The sequence below is a fragment of the Coregonus lavaretus genome (assembly GCF_964263955.1).
Source record: "Coregonus lavaretus genome assembly, chromosome: 15".
In the NCBI taxonomy this organism is placed as follows: Eukaryota; Metazoa; Chordata; class Actinopteri; order Salmoniformes; family Salmonidae; genus Coregonus; species Coregonus lavaretus.
The window spans coordinates 44,921,461-44,932,940 of NC_140002.1; the positions used below are offsets into that span (position 1 = coordinate 44,921,461).

Sequence of the window (11,480 nt, forward strand, 5' to 3'; positions counted from 1 at the left end):
GAAATTGTCAGAATTACTGTGTAAGTCTATGGAAGGGGGTGGGAACCATGAGCCTCCTAGGTTTTGTATTGAAGTCAATGTACCCAGAGGAGGACACAAGCTAGCTGTCCTCCGGTTACACCATGGTGCTACCCTACAGAGTGCTGCTGAGGCTACTGTAGACCTTCATTGCAAAACAGTGTGTTTTAATAAATTATTTGGAGACTTGTGAATATATATAAATAGGGTGCCATTTGGGATGCATACTAACTCATTTGCACTCTCAATCACGACAGCAGATCAGTTTTTTAAAATCAAATTTTAATTCAGTTTTATTCAGGTGTTGTATCATCAGCTGTACAAGAGGAAGTTCTACTGTCAAAATAACACAATAGAAGACAATATAGATACTCTGAACAAGCAATATCACTTCCCCATAGTCTGTTATATGTGGTTGTGTATGACTGATTATGAGAGAGAGAGAGAGAGAGAGAGAGAGAGAGAGAGAGAGAGAGAGAGAGAAGAAAAAAACCTGCTACATGCCTACTAGAGCCCTGCACATGTATTAATTTTAAGCCCTACCCATGCCCGCGACATTCAGGCCCTACTCTACCCAGGCCTGATTGCTCCTGCCAAATTTAAGGCCCTGCCCAAAACCCGAAAACATAAATAACTTCCTCCGTTCGTATATCCATTAGCTGCTCGTCTCTGTCTGTCACTCTCTCTGCATGCACTCTGCTCATGGCGGCTCTGAGTCAGTGTAACAAAATCCTTCCTCGGCAACAGCAAACTACGGAAACAATAAGGACCTCCATACTGCATGTTACGAACCCCGTGGCTTAAACGTCTAGGGAGGATGGAGAAGAGACCCGTAACATAAATCATGCAAATTAGAATCGTGACATGGAACAGGGAGAACAAAAACTACACGACAACCATAAACTACCGTCAAACATAAAATGTTTATTTGTGAACACACGGTAAAGGTTTGGGAAAAAGGGCTGAGCAGGACCCAAGAAATGAAACAATAGTGCAAAACACCCCTAAACTGATCTTGCCTGCCTCAAGAACCGCTAAACTACTGCTAATCATACAAAAATACAGTGGGTGGTCCGCTCAGGTCTAACTAGTGTTTATAGACAGTTTTCTTTCTACGGGTAATGTATGCCCAAGGGCAGCTTGCTTAACTTCCCCTTTTCCCAGAAACACACAAAGTTACCAAACAGAGTAACCAGCAAATAAGTGAGTACACAAAACACAGGACACCACAGTATCCATACTCACATACGGAAAATAGTCTTCTAACAACAAACACAACTGACCGGCTTTTAAACAATGGGATGTGTGATTGAAAAACCAGAAACAGGTGGTGCAATGCAGAGGAATGTTCACTGATTGGTCCACCTTAGCAATCAGCAGACACCCCAACAACCACCAATCAGGAACATACAGGACACCTGTGATTAGGGCAGAAGGAGAGGAAAAACACAAAAAGACACAGGATACCTGTATCCGTAACACTGCACTACAAATATGAGCCCACTTACTGTGTAACTATACCTTTTCTCTCAAGTACTTGAAAACTAAGACCCTTCAAGTTCTCATTTACAGTACGGTTTGCTGAAACAAAAGGGCTTTGGTTTGTTATCTCAAGTTTGAAATTAATGAATAAAAACTATAGTTGAAACTATTCTGAAATAATTAGCAGTTGTCAACCTAGCCATTTGGGATTATATGTACAGTATCTCGGTCTGACAGTCTCTACCACGCGTCACACAAGCCTGCACACTATAAAGCTGAACAATTAAACTAAATAGAAACGAGCAAGGGAAGAAAAACCAAGCAGTAACATTAAAACACACATCCCTTCATGTTGAAGTCTTTCTAGGTGTTTCCTCTCCTAGTTTTTCTGTCAGACAAGAAACAAACACGCTAATGTTCAGGATAGAGATACCTCTCCTCTCCTCTCCTCTCCTCTCCTCTCCTCTCCTCTCCTCTCCTCTCCTCTCCTCTCCTCTCCTCTCCTCTCCTCTCCTCTCCTCTCCTCTCCTCTCCTCTCCTCTCCTCTCCTCTCCTCTCCTCTCCTCTCCTCTCCTCTGTGTTTTCTTCCCTCCATTCAATCAGGGAGGTGAAGAGGTCTCTCTCAGACGTAGTCCTTCCTGTCGTATCCCGCTGCGCCCCCGCTCACGCTGCGAGGGGCGGAGTAGGCCATGCCGGCAGGCTTGTACCTCTTCTCCTCGCTGGGGGGGCAGGAGCTGCACAGCATGGCCCCTCCGATCAGGAGCAGGGCCGCGGCCCCCCAGCCAATGTAGAGCGAGGCCCCCAGCTCCCTCTTCTGGGCGTTGATCAAAAGGGGGTTGTAGAAATCTTGGATGATGGTGCTGGCCGACCAGGAGACAGGGATGAGGACTAGGATCCCGGCCAGGATGAAGAAGATTCCGGAGATGATCATGACTTTAGCTTTGGAGGGTTCATCATCGATGCAGTTGGTGCACTTGGCTCCGACGATGGAGACCATCACCCCTAGAATCCCCAAGATGATGGCGATGATGGTCATGGCTCTGGCGGCCTGCAGGTCCTGGGGCAAGGCCAGGAGGGAGTCGTAGACCTTACACTGCATCTGTCCCGTGCTCTGGATCACACAGTTCATCCACAGGCCCTCCCAGATGGTCTGGGCTGTGATGATGTTGGCTCCGATAAAGGCTGTCACCTTCCACATGGGCAAAGCACAGACCACGATGCCCAGGATGAATCCTATGACTCCCAGGGCGATTCCCACAATTTCCATGCCCATCGACATGCTGGCTCCCTGGGCTGGGTCTCTCCAACACCTGCCCTTCCTGGAGAAAAGAGGATGTGACTTAACTAAGAAGTTCTAGATCCTGCCGAGATTCTCAACTGACAGAATCCAGCACACAGATTCTAGAACTAACAGAGGATTCTGTCACGCTGAGATTCTAATCCAGTTGTAATCAAAGATAGAAGATTCTGTTCCAAATCTGGAGCTCTGTCCTTCCGTATGTTCTTTGTGTTCTTCCTTGCCTGTGTGTATAACCACTTTTTTTCTCTCTCTCTCTCTCTCTGTGTGAGGGTGTGATGTAGCTAAGTGATGCTGCCACGGAAACAGAGATCCTTTATAGCCCAGGGGAGGGAGGTGAGGAGGGAGGGAGGAGTCCCCTGGTGATGATGTCACAGGATGGCAGAACAGGTGTCTGCAGGCTCTTCACAAAAACAACGACCTGCCCATAGAGGCTACTGAGAGAGGGGGATGGAGAGAGGAGGAGGAGTGAGGAGAAGCAAGAGAGATAAGAGGAGAGGAGAGAAGGGAGGGAGGAGGCAGCCAGAGGGGAGGGTTTCACCTGTAATCTGACTCCCTCTTGACTGTTCCTTACAGGAACATAGGGACAGACAGTGCATTGACAATTACCCTGGCCTTGCCTGCTCTCTTTTTTCATGCCTTTATGAAGAATTAATGCCCTCTAAATGTTGGAGGAAAGTATGCTGAATCATGTCCTCTGACTGGATGTACTATGTATATTTGAGGTACAGGCTGGTACAGGTGGGTCGTTCCACGAAATGAGTGCCTTTTGCGTAATGTGTGCCTTATGAATAAAATTATTGTTAAAATGTCCCTCCTTAACCCACTTAACCCCACAATTTATCAAAGTTTTCACCATCATTGTAAAGCTCTAGTTATTTTGTGGCTTTGACAAAGTCATTTTAGCGATTCATTTAAGTCTGTTCCTCATTTTAAGGTCAACCCTGTTATGTGAACTGAACTCTCATTTTAATATGGTGAAATTATTAATTTGTCTTTTTTTTTTTTAAAGAAACATTCAACATCTAAAAGTATAATCATAGTGTAAATGCAGGTGAGCTGTTTATACTCTTGTTGGCCATTTTCTGGTGTTTTGTCGATGAAAACTGAGTGGGTCATGCATAACACATCAAGCCTGTTACCCATAGATAGACAGGCTAGAAATGTTTGAAGAATTTCCTCTTTTTTTTAAAGCTTGCATTCAATTGCCACTCCCTGTTGCACACAAGAAGTTCCATTCTCCCCGTCACAAGGGGATTCATTGCTGATTTAAGATGAAATCATCAACCTTGTCACGGTCAACCCTGTTACTTTATTTGGCACTTAATATAATATAGTAATTTTTATTTTATTTAACCTCTTGAGATCAGAAAACATGTGCTCTTTATGACAGAATGTTAAAATTAGGTGAAATCTTTATGACCTCGCATGGAAACACACACACACACACACAGACACACACACACACACTCAGGCAGACACACAAATATACAGGCAGGCATATACACTCAGCCACACCCACGCTCACTCAAACAAGCACGCACGCACACACAGAGCAATACGTTTCTATGTCCGTTCCTGTAACAGAGCGATTATGTGTGAAAATATTCCCAGATCCCTGAAAACTTGCAGAACTGTCCTCTGAGTAAATAGAGAGAGAGTGAGAGAGAGAGTGAGAGTGAGAGTGAGAGAGAGAGAGAGAGAGAGAGAGAGAGAGAGAGAGAGAGAGAGAGAGAGAGAGAGAGAGAGAGAGAGAGAGAGAGAGAGAGAGAGAGAGAGAGAGAGACAGCATAGACACCTTTAGCATACAAACTATTTACTCATCTCAGTATCGGTTAGATACACACTCACGTTACATGGCCAGGCATCCTCCATGTATACCCAGTGCCAGATTAGAAATACCATAAAAAATGTCACCCACACTTTCAATTGTTATCTGTCATAAGTATCAATAATATTCAGTACCCATGCGTCAATCTAAGTAAAACAATTTTTTTTAATCCCCATCAAAGTCTGTCAATTTAAGCTAGAGATATCTGGTGGCCGAGCGAAAGCAGTGTTTGTCAGACCATGAGACATCCTGAAAATCGGTCTTCTCATGAAAATGTCTGTAGCGTCCGAACGGCTTGTCTGAGGTCGGTACGACTGATGTGCCAACTTCTGTCTGTAGCGTCCGAACCGTTTGGGCTACAAACTAATATGACCACTCTATGGTCACGATGGTGTTCTCCGTTTTTCTCCACAACCCCCACAAGTGTCACGGGACTTGTCTGAAGGTAACCTGGTATCGGTTTAAACAAATTATGGAAGTATGGAGGTAGTTTTGTGTCAACAAAAAAGGGGTTAAATATGTGTCCAAAAAACATACATATTTCCTGAGCGTTTCTATGGGCTTTAGTAGTAATGGCCAAAACCAATATTTTATCAAACTTTCTTTTACAGGGGTCCTAATATTCCAAATCAAATAGTTAAATGATCCATGGTATGACCATCTTAAAACAATTCCATTTGTTAGCTTAGTTTTCTGTTTTGTCCTTAGTTGTCCGTGAAGCAGTTGAATGGTGTTGAATTAAAGAGTGTATGTATTTGCATGTGTTAGTGATGGTGATGGAAGGCCTATCACATGCTATTGTTTGCTGTCAACAAGTCTGAACAACTCCACTCACACGCAGACAAACTTGGGGACACACAGGTTAGTTGCCTGTGGTTACTGGTATTTGAGGTATATTGCACAGATACAAACAATGATAACAACAGATAGCTACATTTACACATGAAACCTTGAATTGAATGAGTACTCTGCTCTGTATGCATCTGATTCTGGTGTGTTTACAGTTTTCAGTCCATTGATTGTACCACCTGAATAATCAACTCAACAGCAGCAACAACTACATCTACAACAGTGGAATGTTTTTTATTTGACTAAACATACATCCACTGACATTCTCCATAGGTCTGTATTTCCATAGATTATTTTTATTTTATTTTTATTTAACCTTTATTTAACTAGGCAAGTCAGTTAAGAACAAATTCTTATTTACAATGACGTCCCACCAAAAGACAAAAGGCCTCCTGCGGGGACGGGGGCTGGGATTAAAAATAAAAATATAGGACAAAACACACATCATGACAAGAGAGACACCACAACACTACATAAAGAGAGACCTAAGACAACAACATAGCATGGCAGCAACAGATGACATCACAGCATGGTAGCAACACCACATGACAAATAAACTAGGGCGCTGCATTTTACCTGACCATAAGCCTTAGTTGTGCTGTGCCCCTACCTATCCAGGTGAGTTATGGAAAATAACTTATTTTTTACATGACTACCTGATTGGTCAAGTGAAGTCGTTTATTGGGGTTAATATTCACCTGCTGCAGCACCTCTCCAGGCCTCTCCACTAAGCCGTGTGCCTCCACATCTGTCAGGTCAGATAATAAGGAACTACTTAACTATTCAAATAGGGAAGCAGCAGTACTCAGTCAGTCAGTGGGTGTGTATGAGCAGTAAGCCTAACGAAGATGACTGTAGACCAAAGTCAGCGAGTGAAGTCGGGGGAGGTGCATGTTCGACAGCCGAAATTTGGACACTGTAGTTGTTTTCCAACAGCAAGGCTCAGATCAACATGCCAGTGTCAACATAGCTTCTATTGTAGTGGGGTAATATTTTATGTATAAGCATATTATATATACCTCACATGCGACTCAAAATAAGACTATGCAATTAATATGTCAACAAAGTCTATTAAATGAATTATCTGACTCCCTAAAGACTATTTAAAACCATGTGCTAACAAGTATTATGCATTTAGCTGACTAAGATCAAGGAATGGTCATAAGAAGTGAATATCAAAGTAAGGATTATTACTAAGGATTAGTAAGGCCAAGACAAATTCTTTCAGCCTCCTGAGGTTGAAGAGGCGCTGTTGCGCCTTCTTCACCACACTGTCTGTGTGGGTGGACCATTTCAGATTGTCAGTGATGTGTACACCAAAGAACATGAAGCTTTTCACCTTCTCCACTGCGGTCCCATCGATGTGGACAGCGGCATGCTCCCTCTGCTGTCCTCCTGAAGTCCATGATCAGCTCCTTCATTTTGTTGACATTGAGGGAGAGGTTGTTTTCCTGGCACCACTCCCTCAGCTCCTCCCTGTAGGCTGTCTCATCATTGTTGGTAATCATGCCTACTATTGTTGTTTTGTCTGCAAACTTGATGATTGAGTTGACGTGTGTGTGGCCACGCAGTCATGGGTGAACAGGGAGTACAGGAGGGGGCTGAGCATGCACCCTTGTGGGGCCCTTGTGTTGAGGATCAGCGTAGTGGAGATGTTGTTTCCTACCTTCACCACCTAGGGGCGGCCCGTCAGGAAGTCCAGGACCCAGTTGCACAGGGCGGGGTTCAGACCCAGGGCCCCGGGATTAATGATGAGCTTGGAGGGTACTATGGTATTGAAGGCTGAGCTATAGCCAATGAACAGCATTCTTACATAGGTATTCCTCTTGTCCAGATGGGATAGGGCAGTGTGCAGTGCGATGGCGATTGCATCGTCTGTGGATCTATTGGGACGATATGCAAATTAAAGTGGGTCTAGGGTGTCAGGTAAGGTGGAGGTGATATGATCCTTAACCAGCCTCTCAAAGCACTGACAGAAGTGAGTGCTACAGGGCGATAGTCATTTAGTTCAGTTACCTTTGCTTTCTTGAGTACAGGAACAATGGTGGACATCTTGAAGCAAGTGGGGACAGCAGACTGGGATAGGGAGAGATTGAATATGTCCGTAAACACTCCAGACAGCTGGTCTGCGCATGCTCTGAGGACGCGGCTAGGGATGACGTCTGGGACTGCAGCCTTGCGAGGGTTGACACACTTTAATGTCTTACTCACGTCTGCCACGGAGAACGAGAGCCCACAGTCCTTGGGAGCTGGCCGCGTTGTTGGCACTGTGTTATCCTCAAAGCGGAAGAAGAAGGTGTTTAGCTTGTCCGGGAGCAAGACGTCGGTGTCCATGACATGGCTGGTTTTTCCTTTGTTATCCGTGATTGTCTGTAGACCCTGCCACATACGTCCCGTGTCTGAGCCTTTGAATTGTCTCTGTACTGATGTTTTTCCTGTTTGATTGCCTTACGGAGGGAATAGCTACACTGTTTGTTCCCAGTCACCTACCATAGAAGCATTATTCAGCTAATATAACAATGTGCACCTTTCTTTGCCATTCCCAGCCGATACAGATACTGTGCCTATCAGGATTTTGTTTGGTGGTAATGGGGCTACCTTGGAAATGGGACTGCCCCGGGTAGAGCTACTGATCGTACTTGGTGCATTGAGTTGGTTGGAACCTCTCCAGCGCGCTGATAATAAACAATTATTCATTTAAGATTCATCCTGTTAGTGATGCCAAATTGTCGTGGAAATTCTACACAGGGACACTCAAAGTCAATCTTAAATGAGTAATTGTTTATTATCAGCGTGCTGGAGAGGTTCCAACCAACTCAATGCACCAAGTACACATGTCGATCAGGAGCTCCACCGGGGCAGTCCCGTTAGTTCTCTTATATACAGACAAGTTATATTTGCATTCATAATTAATTCATCATTAACGTTAGCTTCCTTCATTTGACAGACCAATACTGGGTCATGCATGCGACAGACCAATACCTCACTAGGCTTCTTCTCTCTAACCTGAGACCTTGAAACTGAGATATCCCTTTCTCAAAACAAGGTTCTGGGCATACTGCCAAATTGCAGATACTGATAGTGAGCATTCGTTCAATCAGTCACATGCATAAACACAGAAATTGGTTATTAGAAAAAACTTTTGGGCACAAATTTGTTTACATCCCTGTTAATGAGCATATCTCATTTGCCAAGATAATTCATCCACCTGACAGGTGTGGCATATCAAGAAGCTGATTAAACAGCATAAATATCTAGTTTTGTCTAATCTTGATTATTGTCCAGTCGTGTGGTCCAGTACTGCAAGGAAAGACCTAGTTAAGCTGCAGCTGGCCCAAAACAGAGCGGCACGTCTTGCTCTTCATTATAATCAGAGGGCTGATATAAATACTATGCATGCCAGTCTCTCTTGGCTACGTGTTGAGGAGAGACTGACTGCATCACTTCTTCTTTTTATAAGAAACATTAATGTGTTGAAAATCCCAAATTGTTTGCATAGTCAACTTACACACAGCTCTGACACACACACTGTCACGATCATTGACGAACGAGAAGGACCAAGGCGCAGCGTGATATGCATTCATATTTATTTACGGCTAAACACACGACAAAACAACAAACGAAACGTGAAGTCCAAAGTAGCATCCAAACAACATACCTTACACGGAACAAGATCCCACAACTAACAGGTGCCAAAAGGCTGCCTAAGTATGGTCCCCAATCAGAGACAACGAGCTACAGCTGCCTCTGATTGGGAACCACCCCGGCCAACATAGATCTGCACATGCTAGATCTAAAACCTAGAAATCAACATAGCAACACACAACACGGAAAATACACACCCTGACTCAACAAATACAAGTCCTCAGAGTCAGGGCGTGACAGTACCCCCCCCGCCCCCCACCCCCAAAGGTGCGGACTCCGACCGCGCCACATAAACATAACAGGGTAGGGGCCGGGTGGATCCGGCTCCGGGTGTGACAACCACTTACTCTCCACCTCCCCGTTGCGCCCCTGGTCTGGTCTGGACCTCGGCGCGCTGCTTCCCCTCTCCTTTCTCCCACGAAGTACCAAGCCCTGTCTGGACCCTGGTGTGGGAGACCCCGAACCTGGAGAGGGGCTGACGTCTGGGTCTGGACTGGAACTGCTGACTGGAGCTGGACCCGACGACGGTGGATCGAACTGCTCTGGCTCCGGAGTGGAGCCGCTGACCGGAATTGGATCAGGCACCGGTGGAGCGAATTGCTCTGGCTCCGGAGTGGAGCAGCTGACCGGTGCCGGACCAGGCACCGGTGGAACAGGCACGGGCTGTGCCGGACTGGACACACACACCACTGGCTTGGTGCGGGGAGCAGGAACGGGCCGGACCTGGCTGATGACACGCACCCCTGGCTTGGTGCGGGGAGCAGGAACGGGCCGGACTGGGCTGACGACGCACACCACTGGCTTGGTGCGGGGAGCAGGAACGGGCCGTACCGGACTGGCGACGCGCACCACTGGCCTGGTGCGATGAGCAGGAACAGGCCGGGCCGGGCTGGCGACGCGCACCACTGGCTTGGTGCGAGGGACAGGAACAGGTCGGACCGGGCTGGCGACGCGCACCACTGGCTTGGTGCGAGGGGCAGGAACAGGCCGGGCCGGGCTGATGACGCGCACCACTGACTTGGTGCGAGGGACAGGAACAGGCAGGACCGGGCTGGCGACGCGCACCACTGGCTTAATGCGAGGAGCAGGAATGGGCCGAACCGTACTGGGAACACGCACCACTGGCTTAGTGCGGGAAGCAGGAGGGGCCGGACCGGACTGGCGACACGCACCACTTGATTGGTGCGAGGAGCGGGACTGGGTTCCTTCATTAACCCCCGCTCCTTCTGCTGCCTAACCAGCTCCTCTCGCCGTGCCTCTACACTTTCCTTCTGCTCCCTCTGAACCAATGACCCCCCTAATCTGGTGGCCTCCTCTGCTAACCGGCGGAACCGCTCTATCGCGGCCTCCCGCTGCCTCGTCGTCCACGGCATGAGCCCCCCCCTAATTTTTTTGGGGGATTGTCTCCCCCCCGTGATCATGGCCTCCATCCCTCTTGCCAGACTCTCGCTCATCTCCTCCCAAGTCCATCCTCTCTCCTCGTCACGCTGCTTGGTCCAGGATTGGTGGGATCTTCTGTCAACAGGGAGGGATCTAGGATGTCCCTCCTAGGGACCCAGCACCGTTCCTCCGGACCGTACCCCTCCCACTCCACGAGATACTGCAGACCCCCCATCCGTCGCCTCGAATCCACGATGGAACGGACTGAGTACACCGGAGCCCCTTCGATGTCTAGTGGGGGCGGAGGGGCCTCTCGTACCTCATTCTCCTGGAGTGGACCAGCTACCACCGGCCTGAGGTGAGACACATGGAACGAGGGGTTAATGCGATAATTAATAGGCAGCTTTAACCTATAACATACCTTACACGGAACAAGATCCCACAACTAACAGGTGCCAAAAGGCTGCCTAAGTATGGTCCCCAATCAGAGACAACGAGCTACAGCTGCCTCTGATTGGGAACCACCCCGGCCAACATAGATCTGCACATGCTAGATCTAAAACCTAGAAATCAACATAGCAACACACAACATGGAAAATACACACCCTGACTCAACAAATACAAGTCCTCAGAGTCAGGGCGTGACACACACTTACCCCACCAGACACGCCACCAGGGGTCTTTTCACAGTCCCCAAATCCAGAACAAATTCAAGAAAGCGTACAGTATTATATAGAGCCATTATTGCATTGAACTCAGTTCCATCTCATATTGCTCAAATAAACAGCAAACCTGTTTCAAAAAACAGATAAAGCAACACCTCACGGCATAATGCCTCTCCCCTATTTCACCTAGATAGTTTGTGTGTATGTATTGATATGTAGGCTATGTGTGCCTCCTTGAGCTGTTATTGTCTATTAATGTTCTGTATTATGTCATGTTTCATGTTTTGTGTGGACCCCAGGTTTTGTCTGTCAC

The 11,480-nt window shown here is 46.9% G+C and overlaps 1 protein-coding gene across 1 annotated transcript; it reads right to left on the minus strand.

Moving 5' to 3' along the window:
* Positions 1-904: 904 nt before the first annotated feature.
* LOC311142761 (claudin-3-like) lies at positions 905-2,779 on the minus strand (the record flags this gene model as incomplete). The annotated part of the gene is made up of 1 exon (XM_084178433.1): positions 905-2,779. One exon carries the CDS (start codon positions 2,777-2,779, stop codon positions 2,123-2,125), a length of 657 nt encoding a protein of 218 aa, XP_084034559.1. The 3' UTR covers positions 905-2,122.
* Positions 2,780-11,480: the final 8,701 nt, after the last annotated feature.